General features: G+C 38.8%; 1 protein-coding gene across 1 annotated transcript in view; it reads left to right on the forward strand.

Annotated features, from left to right (window-relative positions):
* The window catches only part of ptprn2 (protein tyrosine phosphatase receptor type N2), a gene marked incomplete at its 5' end in the record, with an annotated part of 140,991 nt that overhangs the window by 37,498 nt on the left and 80,577 nt on the right, over positions 1 to 22,916 (forward strand). The window contains 7 exon segments of the mRNA XM_014013339.1: positions 2,989 to 3,245; positions 6,875 to 7,307; positions 7,449 to 7,718; positions 7,960 to 8,000; positions 9,219 to 9,646; positions 12,751 to 12,837; positions 19,963 to 20,042. Coding sequence (XP_013868793.1) covers positions 2,989 to 3,245; positions 6,875 to 7,307; positions 7,449 to 7,718; positions 7,960 to 8,000; positions 9,219 to 9,646; positions 12,751 to 12,837; positions 19,963 to 20,042 — 1,596 coding nt within the window.

The raw sequence follows: 22,916 nt of genomic DNA on the forward strand, positions 1-22,916 counted from the left end.
ACTCTGTACAGAACAAAGTACTCAATGTGAATATTTCATTGATTAAGATCGGGAGTTAGCGTGCGTTGTTTAAGTGTTCCCTTTATTTTTTTTGAGCAGTGGAGTGGAGTTGAGGAGTGGACAAGGCTCAGCAGTCAGTTTCACTCCAGAAAAAAAAAACGCGTTAAACTACAGTGACCTGCAGTCAATTGTTCTCTGGACCCTGTGCAGAGCAGAAGATATAATGTCATCGTAAAGATAAATAAGATGATGCATTGTGACATACGCTTTAGTGCCAATCGACAGGAGTTGTCAATCATGGGAGAATCATTGACCATAAACTGACATCACGCCTCGACAGAGTTACTGAAACGTGTTATTTATGGTCCTAGTTTACCTCCTGTGCAAAAAATGCCTTCTGGGAAAGACAGACAGCAGGGCTAGCTCTTTCTCAGATTCTGATTTGTTCCCAACCAGGGAGGATAGTGCTGCAGAGAACATTCACAAACTAWCATGCAGGGAGAGATTTTAGGTTGCAATGAAAAAAAAAAAAGATACTTTCATTTATTTATTTTCTTTTAGGGTTGACTGCACTCTTTAATTAAATGTAAGATTGTCAACAAAATGGAAATGAGAAAAGAAAGAACATTTTTCTAAACTCAGCGTCTTGTATTTGACCTCTTTTGAATAAATATAGGACTTAAACGGTTTGCAAAAAATTGCATTTTGTTTGTCCCAAACACAGATTGTCCCAATTAATTTTAAAAGAAAATTGAAATCAATTTGAAAAAGCATGACACCTTCGAAAAACAAATTGTGTCTTACAAGTGGCACTTACGGATAGATTTTGGTGCTTGTCTTCGCTAATGCACTGTTCGTTGCATTTATGTGTCAAACTTGAAGTGACATGTTTCGTTTAGACCAATTAGACTGAACTCGCTACTAAATTATTCAGTCTTTTCAATTAATGGCTTTAAAATCAGTTGGTGGACAGGAGTAAAGGAAAGGGGAGAATCTGCATAAAAAAACTCCAGATGAAACAAGAAGACTTGTAGACAGGAAATCATCTAATAGGCTTTGAATATGTAGGAGACCTCCCACCTATCCCCTCTGCCTCTCTCTTCTGTCACACAGGAAACAGACAGAAGGCCAACTGAAATATCATCCCTTTTTTTAAAGCTGTTGTGCTAATGGCAAGGCGCTAATTAATTGAGGCGTTTGCCTGAAATGGGACGGCTACCGTCAGCAGGCAGAAAGTGGCAGCACTCTGTGATGAAGCCCGCTCTTCTTCTGGACTCGACTCTTCGGGGGGGACGGAATAATCAGCTGAGGGGTCGACCGAGAGGAACTCACCCCCCCATTGCCCCACTTGAAAAGCCATATCACCGCTCTTGTTGACGTTTTGCTTTGCGGAACGACTCATTTTGACTCTGTAATTTGTGTCGACATACCTTTTCCGTCAAGTGTGCCCATCACAGACTGACAAAACACAGTATGCATGAAAATAAGTGCCCCCCCCTCCCCCATTCCCAGGAGACAGAGCAATAGAGGTGTCACAGTCAGTGAAGCCAGTCTCATCCACTTTGTGGTGAAATAACACATTTACTCTGAAAAGCATTTAACCAGCTGCAGTAAACTGCAGGCAGCATATGGAACAGATCAGAATCCACCACCCTCCCAGTGCTGCTGATGATAGCGTAAATGATCATCACTGTGGTAACGTATAGCCAGGATGCCCCACATCGGGTAAGCCACGGGTAGTTAAATGTCATTGTTGTGTGGATTGATGGCTGAGCTGCGTTCCAGAAGACTGGCAACATATTCTGCTTCGTGCTCCAGTCAACGCTGCCAAAAGAATGACTGGAGGCATCAGGAACTCCTCTGCAGCTCTCAGATCCTCAGTTAGTGTTTTCTAAACCTCTACGAGAAACCAGGCTAATGGAGACATTTTGCTGGGTTAATAGTTTCATGCTTTCCTCAAATTCCTTCAATATCAGCTAGCTTTTGTTTTATTTAATTATATCTATATGATTAACTGTGTTTATCAGTGTCTTGAGTGCTGAAGGTGATCGAGACTCTGCACCAAAATGTAGCTGGTTAGTTGTCATTAAAAATGCCTCTGCACCACAGCTTAAGTGTCATCAGTGAGCATCTTGGCTCTGCAGGAAAGTATATTATCCACGGTGTGTCCCTTTGCTGATGGAATTCTGTGCCTGTTGGCTTGTTGGGAAAGGAGCCATGTTTTGGGTTTCTTTTTTTTTTCTTTCTTTCTTTCTTTGCTTGAGTAGCTCCATCTGGTCCTGGCACCAGTGTGCTTTGCCCCTGCCCAGGAGTTCTGCATCCTAACCATGTGTTGGCAATTAGCTGAGATGTTGGCATGACATCAGGCCACAGTGTGACGTTCTCTCCAGGCTAGTGGAGTGGCTGTGCTGTCTGTGTGCGAGTGTACATGTTTATGTTGACGTACGATTCTGTACAGTAGTGCCATGATTTTTTGATGAAAAAGGGTGTGACGAAACAAAAAACACCAATGATTTACAAAAAAAAACTTCCACACAAAAATGAGAGAATACAAATAAGAAATAAATTCAAAGTTTGTCTGATATCTTTAGAAGTAGAAGTAAATAAATGACCAAGAACAAAGGGCAATAAAACTCTTTGTTACTAATTTTATTTTAAAATAATTCTTCAACTTGACGTGTTTGATAACCATTTTTTTGTTTTAGAGTCAACTTTACATTCTACTGAACAAATTTCTTCAAGACTAAGATTTTGTTAGTAGTGTTATTACCCAAATATTTAAAAGGATATGGAGATACAGACATAAAAAACTTATTATTACTTATTATTTTATATCAAATTCCATTTTTAAAGTAAGTTTAAAAGTTTGCCCCAAGTTGTAGAGCGGTGAGCTAATTTTAACCTGGAAAAGCAACTTAGACCAGAAGGATGACCCAACTTTAATTGCTTGGCTTTTCCAATTTTCATTCCTGACCTCTTTGTTTCCAGGTTTGACTTGGCAGGACGACATCACTCAACAGGTCATCTCCAGAGAGCTCTCCAAGCTGAGACAYATCCCCCTCCGCCAGCAGAACTCACCTTCGAGCCGCCTGACGACGTACAGCAGCTCTAAGAACAGAAAAGCGAGGCCCGCGCAGGCTGAGCTGAGCAGAAACCTTCAGCAGTATCTGACGGGGCTGGGCTTTTTGCCACCGGCTGAACTGGATCAACAAACAGAGCGTCTGCAAGAGGGAAGCAAGACTCAGGTGAGATGGCAACATGGTGCAAAAGTAGCTGTGATGAGTACACAAAGATCAATAATTACAAATGTGATGGTAAAACATGGTTGTCATCAAAACATTTTTGTTTGTTTTTGCMCTCTGTATGTGGCTGGATTGAAATTTATTAATGACAACATAAAAAAACAGACATTCATTTCAACTCACAAATTTTATGTGAGATCATAAGAAAAATCAAAGCCTTAATTTATTATTTCATGTTATTGCGACCAAACTCGTTTCTACAAACTATAAAAATGTGGGTTGTAYTCTTTCACATGCATGCTTCTAAATTTTGTCTTAGCTTTTGTTAAATTGATAAGGACAATATAATATGTCATGTTAATTTGTTCATGTAAAGTCATTTTTGCTTCATTTTCTAACCTGGTAAATTAAAAAAAAACATACATTGATGATGCCCTATAATGGGAAGAAGGTGTACATACATTTAACTATGACAGTATTGTTTTTTAAAAAGGTTCAGTAGAATTTTGCATTTCATAATAATTCACTATTCTCATTTGGTGCACCTTATCTGRTTCACTACCTCATACGGCCACAATGTATTAAATTTATAATAAATWACAAACAGCCTGATACAGAAAAGGATACTGGCACAGAAAAGGTTAATATTAACTTTACCTTAGTCAATCAGAGGACTAGTTTTCAGCATGTGGTCAGATTAAGTTAACGGTCTAGTGTCTGGTTGCAGATGTGGTTAAAAAACTCTGTAGGGGGCAGGAAGTGCTCATTAGCCGGAGTTCACAAGTTTGACTTCTTCCTTAGCAATTACTTTTTTGTCTTTCCAAGTTCGGACAAAGTCAGACCTTTAATTAATGTCGATGACAAAGTTTAGACTTCAGTAAACCTACTTTGTACCAAATTTTGTCCAAACTTATCATCTGCATATACGGAAAGATTTAGATGTCTTTTTTTACCCCAAAATCTCTCATTGAGGTTGACKTTAATTTATTCATTTGCTGAGAAAGCTTACACGGTTTTTAGTTTTTTTTTTCCAATATTTAAATGTGTTGTAAAACGATTCATAGATAAGAACAAAAMAATTTGTCTATGACAAAAATGAAAAATAACACGTCATAATTATCACAAAAATGGCAAATTAATTGTCAGCGCTCACACTGACTGGCTCGAAAATGTTTAACCTTTGAGTAAACTTTGTTAATGGCCCTTTRTTTATTGTCCAATACTGTAAACACTCAAACTCAGGTTTAAGTTTGTCACAGGTGAAACTGTTTTCAATACTCAAATAAAAGTTTAGAGCTTTAAAATAATTCTGCACTGAAAATGAAGGCCAAAAATACTGTCTTATTTTTCTATGAAGTAAATAAAACCAAACCAAACCCATCTCAGGAATGTCAATTTATTAGAGGACATCTTCTTGTCTTTCCCCTTTTGTCCAAGAGTCATTTATTGTCGTTTTCTTTCATCGTGTCATCCTTTCTTYGCTTTTGTTTCATTCTTTCTGTCATCTCCTTCTCCCCTACTGAGCAGGAACCCTTTTTTACACAAAGGTCCTTCATCACCTCTTTACATTATTCACTTCTCATATTTAGGATGGACACCCGGCTTTGTGCGAAATGTTCTTGAAATCCTTCATAGCTGAGCCGCTTCCTGCTGCCGTGTCAGTGCAGCCATAATGCAAAGTTGAAGAGTTCAGGACCTTCCTTATTGATGAAATGAGCTTCTTTGTTGGGCAGCGTGATGGAAAGAGGCAAACATGGTTAGCATGAATGGCAGAGCACCTCCGCCTTGCTGTGCTAATGCCATTATGGTCCCTCAGTATGCCGAGCTGAGAAAGACTGACATTTTCTCTGTATACGTTTGAAAGACAGAAAATGGCATCGAGGGAGAGAGCTGGTATTAGTGTTGCAGTGACTTGGATAATAATGCTGTTCAGTGCCTCGGATGTACTGTATGCTGCGTGCGTGGGCTGTTATGACTCACATAGAAAGAAWGATTCCCTGTCTTCACAGGGACAAAGTCAAAAAGAGAAGAAAGGACAAAATTGCACAGTTTGGTGCTGGTATCAATCCCAGCTGCACTCTCAAATGGCAAAAATGCCTCTAAACACCTGTGTATCTAGCATTGTAAYGTAGATACATGTTTCATCATATGTGGAATATAAACTCATATGGCTAACTTAGACTTTTTTTACCATCAAAGATAAGGAATACTGCTGCTTCTCAAACAGCAGAGATGTGCTTTTAAAGTTTTGTTGTGGAAATGCATGAAATGACTCTTTGAGTGACATTATCTCATCTTGGATTTCCATAATGCAATTTCCAAGGGCAGTTGTCTTTGATCTGGAATCCCTATTCATATCCTGTCCCATTTCATTGAGCCCAGGTTGCTTGTCATTTTTATTCTAAAGCGTGGCACACTGATGGTGACCCGATTCAGCCCATTTGATGTTCTCGTGGAGCAATCAAAAGCTCCTGAGGAGCCCCAGACCAGGATGAAAATGGATCGAATGAATGTTGCCACTTCAGCTTTTCAGAAATATACAAAAATAAGGCTGGAAGTGGATCAGTGTAGTTGTGGCTAACGTAACGTTTTTCRGATGTTTTTCAGTCAAGCATGTTCACATAGGCGCATTTATTATTTAGCACTTAATGCAAAGAGATGCTGTGGCTCAGATCTTTTGAAGTGACGTTCTGTGGAAAAATTGGCAATTATTAYTTTACCTGCTGTAGATAGTTTTTTGAATTCACTCTATGTAGRGAAATAAAGTTTAATTCTGGAAGGAATGACGAGCTAAACGCTAGTCTGAATAGGGCAGAAACAAAAACAAATTGCTGCGCTCTTAAAACAACACCAACCTCRAAACCAACAAACTTATGAATTGCTGTTCATTTTTTCTCACATTTTTATTATAGTAGAATTCTCTAAATATTTACAGACTGAACTACRGACAGCTAGCTGTAACTCTTCCTGTACAGCCTAGTCCAGTAGGTCTATCAAAGTATTTCAGCTGGAACATCAGCTGTGTTAAATTTTATTTTACACAAAACCCTTCTTTGAAAAATCTGAATTCTCCCTTTAGATATTTATACATTTTTTTTCCATAAATAAGTGAATACTTACATTTTCACTTATTTATTATAGCAGGGTTGGAGAGCTGGTTATTTATTTGTTTATTCATTTATATTTTTTGTAAGATGTATGTGTGCAAGCACTGGTGTCACTTTTACCTCATATGCACTTTTAATGGGAAATCTGCTACTACCACTGAGTGTTGTACTCCAAACACAATTTCGTTGCCTTTTGACAATGACAATAAACTCTTGAATCCTTGAATAAAATAATATATTTGGGGATATTGCAAACATCAAAAAAATATTAGAACATGTGAGTAACAGGGAGGATCAGCACAGTTTTATTTAAGTTATTGATGAGTATATATACATAAACTATTATCATAGAAATGTTTCAAGGTAAAAGACACATTGTGAACAGTATTGCTGTAAAAATATGACAATTTTTTTGAGACCTGACTGTTTAACTTATTGCATTCACACAGCTTAGAATTGAAAAAAAATAATTGTCTGACAAATTAATAATGTTCTTCATGTTCTGTGGCAACCTTTGTATTTCAGAATGAAGACATCAGGCCTGATAGTGCAGCTAAGCCAAAACCCAAACAGGGCTGGAAGGAGACAACCATCTACAGCCTTCAGAAAGGAGCTGGCCAGCCTCCAGTCACCAAAGTCATCACCAAAAGTGGAGAGGGCAAGCACCCCAAGCTCGGTACAACCTACTCCAGCCAGGACAAGAACAAGCTCCTCTCCAACCATCTGGAGCAGCTTCTTTCTGGTGTATCAGGCACTCAGCAGGGCAGCACAGGTGCTGAGGCTGCGTGGCCCAAAGGGAAGCTTCACTACCTCAGCTACACGCAGCCAGCTCACAGCAATCATGCAGAGCCACAGGCCGCTTTCGGCTCCAAAACTGCGCAGCCTGATCTCAACAGACTGCTCTTCAAGGCTAGCTCAAACCAGCTCACCGCAAAACAGCCTCTCAGCACCACGGATGGTAGGTTCAGCTTTTGATGCAGATTTTATTACATATTTCACACTCGGGTTTCAATTTTTRCAGCACATCATGTTAATGTAGCTGTGTGTAAATTGTGTGGAACACTTTATTTCTATTAATCTGGTTTTCCTCTCTGTTCAGATCGATTCTTCCTGAATGCGGTAAAGCAGCTGGGGGGACACAACGTTCACATGGAGGCTTTGATGGGCAAAGACCTGGACCGACTGGCTGAGATCATCACAGGAGCTCTGCAGGAGGTCGATGAGGAGCCAGGACCGGGAGCCACTACCTCCACGGGGGAGATGAAGGGTAACCAGGAGCCACTGGCAGCAACGCGCCTGAATCAAGACCAGGACCTGAAATCACATAAAGAGCAGAATCTGAAAGACATGCTGAAAGTAAAGCAACAAGGTTAGTGTTTGTTTTGCTGGGGGGGGGGGCATAATTTATTGTTTAATAAATACAAGACTACAAGATATTGTGAGTTTATAAATGATATAGCAAGGCTTTGTTCATGTAATGCTCATACAGAATTCTGTCTGATGTATTTCTGAGCCGTTCATTTTGTGTCATAACTGCTTTTCTCTGCTAAACACAAAGGAGAACCTTGGTTTTCACACAGTCTGTTCACATACATTGTGTTTGTTTCCAGGCCAACAAACAGACGKTGCCGACAAAGAGTCCATTGACAAGGTGAATTTAAAATTGCTCTGCTCAAAAACAAATTGGTTTCTCAGGGAGGGAGATATGTCCAGGCTTGCTTGTCATTCACTTTAAATGCTGCTTTAAAGGTGTGATTTGAAAAGTTGCACGTCCTGTTATTTGTTGCTGAATGTTTAGAACCTGAAAGACTTCTAGCTTCTTAGTGATGTGCAAATCTCTTATTTGACTGTAAACATGTCATGAAACTGAATGCACACTTTAATAGTTGGCTAGAAAAACGTTTTATAATTATTAATCTTTTGAATCAGCACTCGGTCTCAGAAATGATGCCAGAAGAAACAATTCACACCTTTTCTATGTTTGGCAATGAAAATATAAATTTTATCAACTTTATAAACTGTCATTTCCATTAAAGGGATCCACGATTAGCTATAACATTAGACTTTATTTGATAAAAATATATTTTAACTGTAAAATAAAGACTGTAAAAATACTGTAGGATGTTTAGTTTTTATAATTTTTAAACTAAAAGTTTAAAAATATATTACACGGACGGGGCCATTTTATTTACACACAAAGCATTCTGGGTAAATGATGACGTGGATAGGTCATTGGTGTGAGCGAGCTATATACACCCTGAAGGTTAATCCTGGACAATATCCGACGATTGACTCTTTTAAATGAAACCAGAGAGCGTTGACAGAGAGGAGAAGGTAGAAATGATTCAGCTGTAACTGAAAATACAGATGGAGGACCTCAGTTTAGCTTTGGTTTGTTGAGCTAACGCTGAGCTAATACACATAAGGCAATACAGCATTAGTGCTAATGCTAAAGCTAACAGGCTAAGCTGGGGTTCTTCTTCCATGAAGCAGCTCTGTTGTCCTCCATCCATATTTTCAGTTACAGCTGAGTCATTTCTACCTTCTCCTCTCTGTCAACGCTCTCTGGTTTCATTTAAAAGAGTCAATCATCAGATATTGTCCAAGATTAACCTTCAGGGTGGATATAGCTCGCTCACACCGAGGACCTATCCACGTCATCATTTACCCAGAATGCTTTGCATGTAAATAAAATGGCTCCGTCCGTGTTAAATTTTTTTTATAAAAACTGAACATCCCACAGTATTTTTACAGTCTTTATTTTACAGTTTAAATACATGTTTGTCAAATAATATCTAATGTTACAACTAATCATGGATCCCTTTAAAACTTGGCATAACAAAACAGTTCATTTTTTTCCCCCAAACAGCACTCAGTATTTTTTTCCAAGCTGCTGGACTACCTCAACATGGAGCCGTTTGGCGACGCTCCAGGAGTAAACAGCGGCCCACCACCGCCTCCCCTTCAGAAACTAGTGGGACTCGAGAACGTCCACAGTAAAACAATGCAGGGCCAAGTTCCAGTTCCCCACCTCTCTGAGGAGAAGATCGTGTCCGTCCCCGCAAAGGAAGGCTCCACCCTGCGGTTGAGCGGTGGACCAGATGGGTCTGATGCCCAGGTGGGCTCCGAGACTGACAGGTGGATGCAGGCGKATCAGGCTCCAGCAGGAAATCAGCAGCCAGAGGAGCCGCAGAAGAAGGACATGAAGATCAAAACCCAGCTGGTCCACGTAGGAGTCAAGGAGTTTTCCAGCAGAGGGAAGGACAGACACTTTGGCTACATCATCACGGGCTCAGAGTGAGTGGATCACATTTAGTCTTATTCACACAGAGAAGGCTTGAAAGAATCAGCATCCTGACACGACTTTTGTTGTGATATGGAACTAAAGAAATAAAAATAAATTACTGAATGATAGAATTTCTCACTGCACAACTGTTGAAAYGCCTTTTATTAGATGGGGTTCATATTTTATCTTTTATATTCTCATAATTCAAGTTTAYTGTTTGTGTAAGGTATTAAACCTAACTTTAAATTCTCCAAAGACCAGAAGAGTTATTATGGCCCAATTCTTGAAATCTTAAAATTAATTGAATGTTTGGTTATTTTATAGCATGATTGCATGTCCTTCTTTATAGTGTACTGATAGCCAGAAATTTTGGGGGGTAAACACCCCCACAAAAAAATACCCGAACTGAAGAGTTTGGTGAATGAAATAGAAAGGTGTGAGTGGCAGCCCTGTAGGAATAAATATATGTGAACCACATTTGTTTCATATTATCTGTTGCTATATTTCAAACACATTAAATCAGGTCTAATGTATGTTAGTCCCCTTGGTTACTTTTGTGATCTTAAAACCATGTGATTTTAAAAGCCGCCCCAGCAGTAGTGCAAGCCCCCTTTCTTTCTAAATGTTTTGATGTTCATAGCTTCTTTATATTGTAGCTTTTGTAWTCTGACATACTAATGGACCTCTTTCAAGTACCTCAATACAAAGTATATGTCTGCCTTCTTAAAACTGGCTTTAAAAGGTACCATTTCTGTCAAAGCCCACCTACATATTCTCGTCTTTATGGAAAAAGATGCTGTGGGTTGAAATCTTTTGTGTGTGATTTTTGTGACCTGATTACAATAGCAGAGATGATAAATCCGTCAGCATGAAAGCATAACTGTGCCTTAATGAAGACACTTTGTGAGGAAGGGTAGCCAAGTCCTCTCTGCTGCTCCGTCTCTCTTCCCTTTCCCTCGGGTCGGGTCTGAGCAAAGATACGTTTCTATCAACTGGGTCTTCGCCCCTGGCGCTCTTTCAAATCCTTTTATGGCGTTATCAAGTGGAGTGTAAGTTGGTTGTCCTTCACCTGTTCGACACACGTGGCCTCATAAAGGTCTGATGTAAGTACAGTCGTCATCTTCCTGCTGCACAGATAGGAGTAGCAGATGAATGCGCACTTCACATATACGAGGAAGGAAACAGGTCACCTTCTGAGTGAAATAACTTCACCTCCTCCTCCTCCTCATCTGTCCTCCACCCACTTAGTGGACACCTACAGAGGTGTCTCTGCATTCGCTGCTGACATCATGATTGCACAGTTGTTATTCCCTGCTTCTTCGAACCCTGCAGTGAGGCTACACAAGCCTGCTTATCCAACAGCTCCTGACATTGTGCTGGTGGCAGAAAGAGAAGGAGGGGTGGGGTGGGGTGTTGAGATGTAGGGGGAGGGTTGGGGTGGTTTGTGCAGAAAGTGTGTGCGGGTGGGTGGGTGAGGGGGAGTGGAAAGGTATGGATGCAGGAGAAAGAGACAGAAAAGCCCAAGGGGGAAAAGTGCAAGCATCAACAATCAAGTCACTCCTGGAGCTCTCCAGTTGCTAGAATTACCGCAAAGGGATGTGAACGTGTCTGGAATAGCTTTGGTGAAACTTCAGCTTCCAAAACCCTTCAAAAATTGAAAAAAATAAGAATCCCCCACTTTTCTTAAGGAGGAGTAAATCAGCTAAAGTGTGCATTTTTTCTTTTCTGTTAGAAAACTGTGACCTGTAAAATACCACACTTAACAAAATTTTGCAGATTTCAGACTTTAAGAGACAGTTCAGATCTTTTGACGTGGGGTTCTGTGGATATATTTTAAATRGTTAAAATACTCTACCTGTTATAGTCAGCTCTTTGAACAACCTCAGTTTGAGAYAAAYTCCAAATACAGAAAAGTATGAAGGCTTATAAAACAGCGTTTGCACGAACATTAGAGTTATTTTAGAACCCAGGCAATCCACTTTGGTCTATGCCACCTTTAGACTAGGCATTAACTCTTCATTATGGTCAAAATTAAACTCTATTTGTTTCAAATGAGGTAATTYAAAGAGCTGATGTGTCTACAATAGCTAATTTAATATTTTTAATAACATTTACACTGAACCCCACCTCAGAAGATCTTTCTAAATGTGTCCACATTAAGATTTTTTTTAACTAAAGATGGTGGAGTGTGTCTGAAAACTGAACACACACTCAGTAAATGATATTGCTCTCAGTACCCGGTCCTCCATGAAATTGTTTTTCACTGTTTACTTCCCCATTTCTCTATTATAGAAAGGCAACAAAATTTYGACAATGTCTCGTCATGATCCATGACTTTTTGGCGCGTGTCACCTTGCAGTCACTTGCCAGTAATTCTCAGCGATTCCAGGTTAAGCTGTCAGCAATAAAGTAGCTTTTCCTTCGTGTGTTTGGGAGAATGGCCTTCTCATTTCCTGTCWACGACACGCCGGTCCACAGATTGCCTTTGTTTGGTCTATTTGTCTGGCGATTTACTCTCTGAGTGAGAAAGCAGCCATGGATTGAGCTGAGATGAGGCATGGCTTTATCAGACCACCATTACACTTCACCTTCATTCCATTTGCACCTTATTATTTTCATCTCTCAGTGAGAGCGTGCGCGTGCCTGTGTGTGTTTGTGTGCTCCTTGTTATCACGTTTTTAGTCTGAGGCTGCAGGCACGCACGGCAGAGAAAGTCGATGCAGAGGAAGAAGAAAGATGAGACGAGGATAGGGAGAGGAAGGAGTATCCATATGATACAGCCATTACACCTCATGCAGGTTCCATTTGCACCTTATTGTTTGTTTCATTGCTGGAAAAAAAAAGCAGGTGATTTACCAAGCCTGGAGAGGCAGCTGATCCCTTTTCCCATGGCACAGTTGCTTTGTGTGTTTATTTGTGTCTGTCTTCAATGTGCAAATTTCCACAGAACATCCGTTCAGACAACCATAGCTTTTGCTTGTGTGCAATGACCCATTTTTGGGAATGAATTGCAGCTGTATTTCCCTTAAAAATCTTTAAAATAATAGTTGGATTTCTGAGCAAATGTTTTATTGCTGTGAGCCTTCAAACAAGCTGTGTTTTGTGTTTCAACCAGGTCTCTCACCAATGACCGGGCCACGGACCTAATGGAGAAGCTGACACATAGGTTGAACCTTCATGCTGCAGATCTCACCCAGCTCTCGTAAGTGTAAACACAATAYACTGTCATTGGATTTACCTCACAGATTACAGACTATTCACCAAATCAAGAATAATTGGTTACATTGATAACATTTTTGGGGTTTAAAAAAGAAGGATAAAGGTTTCCCATCCACTGGAAGGATGATTTGTGTAAAAATGATGCACTAAACTGCAAGAGACTGTCGGCGTTGGTTGTTTTCTGACCTTTACAAGTGTTTGACTTCGTGCAGTGAGAGAAATCAGGCCCAATTATCTCCAGGCACACACTGATGTCTCCACTGTATTCAAAACACTTTGTTTTTCACTGCATCTCTCGCCAGACAAAGGCAGCTTAGCTTTCAAACAACTCTTAGTTGATTAAATGGAAGAAAACTGAAAGTAGTCATCTAAAACAGTCCAGCAGGAGGCAGTTAATATATTAATAAGCAACTGAACTGTCCTTGAACCCAGTCCATTCTGCATCTGTGCCATGATTCTTCTGTGCGCTTGGTGTCAGACCATGTAGGAGGCAGAGGAGGTGTGTTTGTCTAAGATCTGACAAGCCTTTTGAAATGCTCTTGCAGGAAAAGTGAAGTCTGGGTGGCTCAATAACACCTGCAGCATGTAAAAGACTAAGCCAGTCAGCCGCAGTGTGCCACCGCAATGCAACTAAAGTACAGAATATTCAGCTTTGAATAACATTTATTGTGTAAAACCCAACATTAATGCAGCCACGGAGATCTCTGCCTTTTTAATTCAACCTCCATTTTTAGTTTTGATGAGCCAGAACACCCGCATGTGTCATCACGCTGGCACTGATTTTACTTAATTTTGTTATTACAGCTGTCATTTCATATCACTCAAAATTAACTCCTCATGCAAGCGATGATTAATGTCATTATCTTAATGTTGATGAAAAGCCAGTGACATTATTGTGTTTGTGTAAAGGTGCTTTTACTCATTAAAATGCAGTAAGTGTTCTTGCATTAAGAGGTTCTGTTTAAAATCAAAATACCACAAAAGCTAGAACTTACTTTGCAGCCTTACTGACTCATTTCAAAATGGTGTATATGGATTTGTAGGTGTATGTGTTGTTGGCAAATGATTTTAAAGCATTTCATGTGAAGAAAAGGGCAAACTGAGAATYAAAAAAATGTTTTTACTGCAGCTAAAATAACATACTCTACGTTTTTGACATGTATTTAAGATTTCTTTTCTCCCTCAGGTTTATATTGGATTTTACGATGGAGTATTGGGGCCACACAACGAGATATATTTTTTTAAATTACAAGAATAAAGTCATAATATTATGACATTAAAGTCGTATAGAAATAAATTCATAACATTACGAGTTTAAAGTCATAATATTACGAGTTTAAAGTCATAATATTATGAGTTTAAAGTCATAATATTACGAGATTAAAGTCATACCCTTTACACGAAAAAAGCATGCAGTTAGCACTGCATTAAAACGAAGAATGTTGAGCAACTTGTCAAGTKKTTCTTTAGTATTGCTATAAATAGTTAATCTTTTAGCACATTAGCATCAAATTATCAGTAGCAGGACTTGGAAATTGTGCAAACGACTATAAACTGAAGCTGTATTGTAATTAACGGATGCATTTACAGATTTAGTCGTCACGTAGCTAATTTGGATGAAAGCATATTAATCTAACAGTGACAAGTCATCAAGGACTACTTTATAGACACAGAGACATGGCTGTACACAGCAGGTGTGAGGAAAATAAGGAGGAAATGAGGAACAGGAAAATGGACACGTCATGATTATGACTTTTTTCTAGTAATATTACGACTTTAATCTAGTAATATTACGACTTTATTCTCATACAATTACGATTTTAATCTCGTAATAATAATTAAAAAAAATCTCGTTGTGTGGCCCAAATGCTCCGTCGTAGGATTTTTAATACAGAACCTAAATTGTTTTTAAATAGTGTCTCACGGTTAATTTCTCAGTATTGTAGTCAAGACCGCCTAACCTAAGACCAAGAGTTTATCAAGACCGAGACAAGACCAAGACTTTTAGGAGCTGAAACCAATTTGAGACCAAGATTGAAAAATAAAATAAAAAAACTAGTGCCCTAAAACATACAGTTTACTTTACACAGGTAGCTAATAAAGCTAATATTGACTAAATGTCTTTGTGGTGAATAATTTTGTTACAGAGGCATGTTGCTAATGTTAGCTAGCTTTGCTAGCATCCCTTACTTATAGCTTACCTTACTTTGGGCTTCCTTATAAGTGACGATAAACTGATGTAGTCCTTGCCATCTCTGAAAATGAAGTACTGACAAATTTACARWTTGCTGTATGCTTTCTTCTGGACGTTGTTTACAGATATATTCTTTATGATTTATGTTGGAAAATTTTATTACTGAAGATTTTGCAGACAYCGTCTCCCTCTCCCAGACAACCACTGCTCACTTTTGTGGAGTGCCACGTGCGAGAAGAATGAGGTGGGGTGAAATGKGTGACAGTGGTAACAAAAATACATATTTAACAAATAAACTGGACAGTATTCTGGCAGTTTAGTGATATTTTCACTGTTGTGGTCTTGACTGATATTGACATAAAATCTCGAGTCCTCAATGACCGAGACGTGACCGAGTATGAATGCGGTCGAGTCCAAGATGGAACAGAAGCTTTCAAAAAGCAGTCTTGAGACYGTTCTCGAGTACTACAACACTGTGATTTCACATTTGTGGTATCAATTCTGAGTTTTAATTTACCTCAAAAGAACTTAACCATGTTCCAGTGTGACACTGTATCAGCACACATGAGGAGGTGTAAAAGCCACAGCCTGCAAAGAAGCTGTCTAAAATGTTTTTACATTTTATTTTCCCCACTGTTCTTTTCAGAAGACGAATTGAGGAAATGTACTTTCGGTCTAGTTTGTTTCCCTCCAACCCTTCCCACTTTTACAAAGTAATGAAAGCACAGCCGTGTAAAAATAGTCGAGGCGAAGGATATGACGCAAGCTCTTTCTTGCTGCTCTGCGTTGACAGGTGAGTGTTTGAAAGCTTCTGTCTGAATACGTGTCGGCTGGGTCAGAGCACGCCGGCCTGCTTTGTTCGGCGGCCTCTCATTTCCACCCACTCTGATGAGTCCTGATAGCAGGAAGAGAGAAGAGACACTCAAATGTGACAAGCAGGCAGAGGACTTTCAGACTGTCTGAGAAGAGAATACTAATTTTATAGTTTTTAAATTGTGTTAAAAAAGCACAGATGCTAAACACAAACATGWTAGAACCCACCTGTAATCAGGGTAAACTATTCCTTTAAAATGTAGTTTTGGATGTTGATGAGCATGATGTTGGTGCCTCTTTGAGATGACGTAAGTGTTTTACTCGTCAATGGCACTAGGGGGAGTGGGACGCACACTCACAAGTCCATTCTAACACAGTCTGTGCAAGTGAACACACCATCCTCCCTGACATTATCCTGCCAACACACACACACATACATACATACACACGTTCATCATGTCCCACCAGCAGAGCTAAAATGAAGTCCAAATTCATACATCTGAAAACAGAGGAAAAAGTGTGAATTCCTCCAGAAAACTTATCTATCTTAACTTTATCTCCCAGCTATGGCCGTGTTTTCTCCATCAGAGTGTTTAAATAGTGTTTGTGTGGCTTTGGAAAGATGAAAAAAAAAATCATGTCAATTCAATTTGAGATGCATCGGGATCTCCGGCAGTGGCCCCCCTGGCCAGGGAGAGTAGATGCGGGGGTAAAGATTGTGGAAACATTGACATTTACGTGAGCAAACAGAGCCTAGGTGATGGTGCTTGAGAAAGCCATATTTCGTCCTGAGCTGTGCATGCACGTTCGTAGGCGTGCATGTAAGCGTGTTCATAAATGCACCGGTGCACGGTTGGGTCCGTCTGTCGAGCAGTATCGGCTCACCCGTTGCTCCCGGCCCGATTGTCGTTGCATCTGTAGCGGGCTGACTGATGGAGAGTGGCTCTGGGTCACAGCACTCTGGCAGTCTGATGAGTCTCCATCTCTGTCGCACAGCGCAGTCTGGCAGGAAGTACACTAAAAATGTATGTGCTCTTTCCAGGCCCTAACAGATCAGGTACGATGGCATACTGAAAGGTTTGGGTGGACCGAGGCTGCAGAAAAAGCGAGACGATCTGTTCTCAGTGACTAGTGCACATTGCAGCTGTCAGAAAATTAAAGTTTATCTTTGTATCTTACAACAGTATCAGGGCATTATTCATGTTGTGCATAGTTATTTTATAAAAATAAAAAATAAAAAAATGCCTTTTGTGGAAGAGGCTGCTGTTTTAAGCAGTCACTGATATAATGAAGCGTTTGGGGTCGTTGTTTTTCACTTTTTTCCAGCACTCTTCCCCTTGTCTGCATACTAAAACAGGAAAATTCATTTTTTATAGTTGCGTGTGTTGTCTGGTGTGAGTAAAACATTGTCCTGAATTTTTTTATTTGATGGCTGTGATATGCTCAAATTATTTTAAAAAAGTTGCAATACTGAGAATATTTTAGCCATCCCCCCACTCATATTGTTTGTGAAACCTTATAATAAAGTATTGCTTCCTATTTTAAAAATTCACGAATTTTGAACTTTGAAAAAGTTACTAAAAATAGATTTAGCTGAACATTGTTGGTTGTTTTAGCTCAATGTGAAAACTTAGAGTACGTTAAGCTTGGTTTAGTAAATTTTTTATGGATTATGATTATTTATGTGCATAATTACTGAGTGAATGACTGACAAGCACCTTTTCATGCTAAGCTGTTATAAACAGTTCCTAGATTTAGTTTGATTTTTATTATTATTATTATTATTATTATTATAAACACAGGAGAGTAATATCTTTTTTATTCTTCAACTCTGTAATCTAAGTATAAGCATTTACTTTTCTGATTTGCATTTGATACAGATTGAATTTTTTACAGCTCACTTGCTTCTGGAAAATTAACCATTTGAGACATTAGAAAATACTCCAGATACTCGATAGCACGATGAATGTTTAATTCTTGTATTTTAAAATCCTGTTTCTCTTCAAGGGCCAATGCATCTGCCTTGCGCATTGATGATTTCTTTACACATGCTTTGTTTTGATCCTCGGTGTCTGCGTGTTTCAATTGAACTTTAGCTAAACAAAAATAATCTCACCTCCTCATCCTGCTGCTGCCATGTTTGTTGCTGATATTTCCTAAGAGTCTTCATCATTCATGGGGGGATGAAATGTTTTTCATTGCCTGTTGATCTTTTTTATGAGGAGCTACGATCAGGATTTGTTTGTTGTRTTTATTTATTTTTTTCGGTCAAAAAATACGTCTTCTCAGTTTCAGCTTTTCATTTTATAAAACTCTTTTCATATGGGATATAAAGAAGTTGAACTAAACGCGAGTAGGGTTACTTTAAGGTCACAATACTACAGTTTTATTTTTCCTACCTACTAWAGAGAGTGTGCTGTGATTGTTAGATTTTATTTCATGGCCAACCTCAGAGACCTCATGTTTGTTTTGCACCAGAGAGAAAAATATGTTGCTGACTTCTGACCAGATGGAATAAAAAAGGTGTTCAAACAATAATTATACTTTTGATTTTACATGAATTTAAACTAAAAGGGGGCTAGTAAATAATGATGATTACCATCTTCAGAGAAGAAATTGGCACTTTGCAAATATCTTACTTAGTGTTTGTGCTCTGTCAGTTTTTATATTGAATATAAACATCGATCGTAGTGCTGTTGCTGATAAAATTTTGTGAAATGCTTTCTTGCTTTTTATTTACTTAAAAGCTAAGTTACAGCAGCAGCAAACAGTCACATTTTTTTCTTGCCAACAACAAAACCCCAAAACTGTAGCTTGTTAGTCTGAAAATAAGAAAATCTACAAAAACATCAAAAATAAACTTGGTACATCCAGTTTATGAAATTGTTGTATGAAAAAAGTTGTTGTTTGTGATAGAGTGTGCATACTGAACCATTTTATAACTTTTCACAATATAGTGCCTGACAGGTTTTAAAGCTGCTTTTTCCATTTTTTTTGCAAGCTCCTTGTCACATCATTTATTTTTTAAGCTAAACCTAAATCTTAAAATTATGATGGAACTACAATTTCTAACATGTATCCTTTCAACATAACCTGAAATATATCAAAATAACAAAAAGGCCTCTCATTGCTTGAACCACAAATTTACTGAATTTATACTATTAAGAACAAAGCCACATAAAACTGTAAAGAACTCAGCAGCTGTGCACATCTAACACCAACAACATCAATGAGGATTACTTCATTTCATCTCTGAAAACCTAAAATTCAATGTTGTAACCTTTTGTTACACTCATCTAATACACATTGATACATAAATCTGTAAATTTTTCATTTTATGCTTATATGATTTGCYTTTACTATTTCATTTTAAAGACGAACAGTGCTTTTTTAAGCATTATGTGGWAACTATGACCCTGTATCAGACTGATGCATATTCTAAAGCTTAGCTATATGAGTGTGCCAGTATGAGACTTTATATCCACCTAAAGATTTAGCTATGTGACATGCTTGGCACTTTGCAAATATCTTACTTAGTATTTGTGCTCTGTCAGTTTTTATATTGAATATAAACATCGATCGTAGCTTTACACAAGCTTTTATTTTTGCTCGAATGTATAGTAATTCTTTAAACAAAATTGTCAAAAGCAGCAAGGTATTAACATCAGTCTTGTTTATAATTACTGACCAGTATCRTTTGACTGTTTGCTGTTTGATCAGATCAATACATTATCAGATRCCCAATCTCTGAATAGTTAATACATTGTTGGTTTAAAGTAAATTTACTGTAAATTTACATCCATCTATTATTTTTAATCCTCCATTATTTGACGTACGCAAAACCTTGGTGTAATTTATGAAGCAGAATAGAGTGTTGAAGTCATCCCATTACTGTTATGCCTCTGAACAACCAATCGAGGTGGTGTCAGAGCTGTAATGACTCAGAGTTAAAGCTTATCTCTGATTTAAGACAGGAGCATAAAWCAAGCTTACCTCTGTCTAAAAGTAAAAGTTTCATCGATTATATATTACAAATGAAGTGCAGTGAGACTACAAAGCTTTTCCTCGCATGCTGATTCTCCTTTGCTGTTTATTTTGCAGCGTCCTGGGTCCCGCGCTGACGTTCAGAGTCGGCCCAAACCCCAAGAACGTGACCACTGCAGATCTGGTTCAAGCTGCAGGTAAGAGGAACCTTTACATTTTTATTTTGTCATCTTCACACAAAGATCCATCGACAACCTTTACCCTGAGTCATCTCAGTTTTACAAGCCAGACCACTCTATCGCAGTCTAGGCTTGAGCTCCAGCTTCTACACACACACACACACACACACAGATCCTCACACACACACACAGTGCACAGGGCAGTTTGTTTGGTCTGTTACATCCAGCAGAGCGACAGGTTGAGACAGGTTGGTGTTGGTCAATCAGAGTTCATTCTTCTTCGTATGCCTGCAGTGTACTCTTGTTTGATGTGGACTGATGGAGAGCTGTCACCCTCTGACAGGAGGTTGTAAGAACTCCCTGCCTTTTCTCCCCTGCCTATTGTCTGCACTCCGGTCATCCTGCTCGTTGGGGTTGATGTGTGTGAGAGGCGTGTCCTTGCTTTGGTCGGAAATGACTTTGAGGACAACGGCTATACTTTGATATCATCCCACATTGCCTTTGTGGAATCAGAATGATGTTGTTGTTTTTATTGGCAGAGATGTGTTGCTGCCCCATTTTTTATTTTTATTTATTTTCTCTCTCTTTAGCTTAGGAGCAGCAGGTGCCGGATGACAGCTCATGAAAAAAAAAGGTTGTACCCAAGTTTGAGCTTTGGATTGGCAGTGTTGACAGTGTRTGTCCATATTTATCCTTTGCTGTCACTCACATACTCTCAATTTCTCAGTCTAAAACAATCAGATAGACATATGCCTTACCAGTACTGTATTTATTATTAGTATGACTTGTATTTTTTCTGATTTTTCCCGCCTCTTCCTCTCCCTTTTGTTCTTGCTCACTTGTGTGACTGACTTTGATGAGGTTTCGTGTGGTGAGAGCTAATGACAGGCATGAGCAGGGCTGAAATGTCAGACCAAATGTTATGTCAACATGATCATGAGCCTGACCCATGCTGATGAATTATGAATACAGCCAACTGGAATTGCAATTTGTGAAGATAAGATTTGAAAGAAGCGACTTCTTGTGGTTTTGATAAATTTCACTTACTGTTTAAAAAAATGTGAGATGCAGCTGTTAGATGTTTAAAAACAGCACCCAGAGATTATAGAGAAGATTTAACTCATTTTAGGGCTTTCTGTATGCAAACAGGCAGTCTGTTCTGTACTCACASCAGCAGTGTGACACGGACTAGACTTCCCAGCATCCCGAGGTATGTTTATTTTAGCCATCTTCCAACTTTACAAAAATAATAAGGACATTGAATTCAACATGCTATTGCAAAAATGTGATGATTTCCAATTAGCTGTTGCAGAGGAGCAGCGTGCTTTTAGTGCAGTCTGAAATCAAAGTGACACCCACATACAGTGACCACCTGGGTAATCCTGGCTGACCTTTGCCTCATGTGTGACCGTGCATAAACGGCGTGGCCTCCTAATGAACTCATCAAAATCCTCGCTGCATTCTGTATGCTGTCTGCTGCAGAGAGCCTTCAACATGAAGCATTGTGGCAGCTATAAAAAAACAGGAGAATGGCGCTGAAAATTGTGCTAAATGAGGCCAATTAACCATAAAAACACATACACTATAGGCCTCCCATTTATCATTTGTGTGGGAGTGTTCGACAATTACTTAAGTGTACTTGAAATCTGTTTTATACATTTATTTTAATTAAACCCCACATCTAATAAAAAGGCTTTTAAAAATGTTTGTTTTTTTTACAATAATTTAAAACCAACATTTTTTATTTTTAGTCTAAGAAAAACTATAGATATAGACGTATACATTAGAAATAAATATGTTGACCTTTTTAAAATATATTCTTGTTTTTGTAATTGAAAACATGCCATAAGGTCATATTATTTGCTGAAAGTAGTTTTTCAGGGCTGACCTTATTTTTTTAGTTCTCCGCTTGTTCATTTTCATCATTCTCTAATCAAAGACAACACATTATGCTGCAATGTTCACATACAAGGACTGGAAAGTGAAAAAGCAGTCAAAGTTTAAAGTAACAAAAAGAAAAACCTTCAGAAAGCCTTAAAAAAACATTGATTGAGACCCTTTCTAAAGCTTACAAGCCTTACTCCTTCACATCCACATTTAAAAAAAAATTAGGGGTTGTTTAAAGCTTTTGTGGAGGACTGTAGTTATCCAAACTGCAAAGTGGTTTCCCTGCTGACCTGACGACTGTTTTCCACACTGTTAAATATATTTTGTATTTTAAGAAAAAAAATTTAAAAGGCTTTTTTGAGAAGCTGGAACTTCAAGCTGTATAACTTTTATTTTGTTATCAAAGTTGGACCTGTTCAAACTGCAATAAAATGCTGGATGTCTGCTATAAGACCTGCAGCTAGGCCTGCCGCAATAAATCAATTAATCGCAATAAATCAATTAATCGCACAAGAAATGAAAATGAGGTTGATGATTTTTATTTGCCTGATTGTTTTCTTCATGTCTCCCTCTCTTCTGCTCCTCAGTGTAGGGATGATTGAACTTCGGCATCAGGTATTTGTCAGGTGCACAGTGTCATAACCTCTGTAGCATGAGAGCCTTGTGAACAGGCATTTAGCTGGAGGAGCGTCTTTGGTTTTCTGACGCCATCTTTTCAGCTGGTGACACCTCAGAACTTCCTCAGGGCACCGTGCTAAACATTATGTTCGCAGAGAGGTTTTTTTAAATTATTTTTTTCTTAATAAATTTCGTAAACAGTGTGCGGGCGACCACAATTATTTTATAAAGCCAGAGGAAGACACTGAGATTAAATTGCTCTGGCTTGGATAGAAGAGAGTAGCAATATTACAGCTTCAGCAGCTTTTGTGTGTTGTTTTCACATTGTCCAGTCCAGGTTGTGTGTGTGTGTGTGTGTGTGTGTGTGTGTGTGTGTGTGTGTGTGTG

This window comes from Austrofundulus limnaeus, unplaced genomic scaffold (genome assembly GCF_001266775.1).
Source record: "Austrofundulus limnaeus strain Quisiro unplaced genomic scaffold, Austrofundulus_limnaeus-1.0 Scaffold100, whole genome shotgun sequence".
NCBI classification, from domain to species: Eukaryota; Metazoa; Chordata; class Actinopteri; order Cyprinodontiformes; family Rivulidae; genus Austrofundulus; species Austrofundulus limnaeus.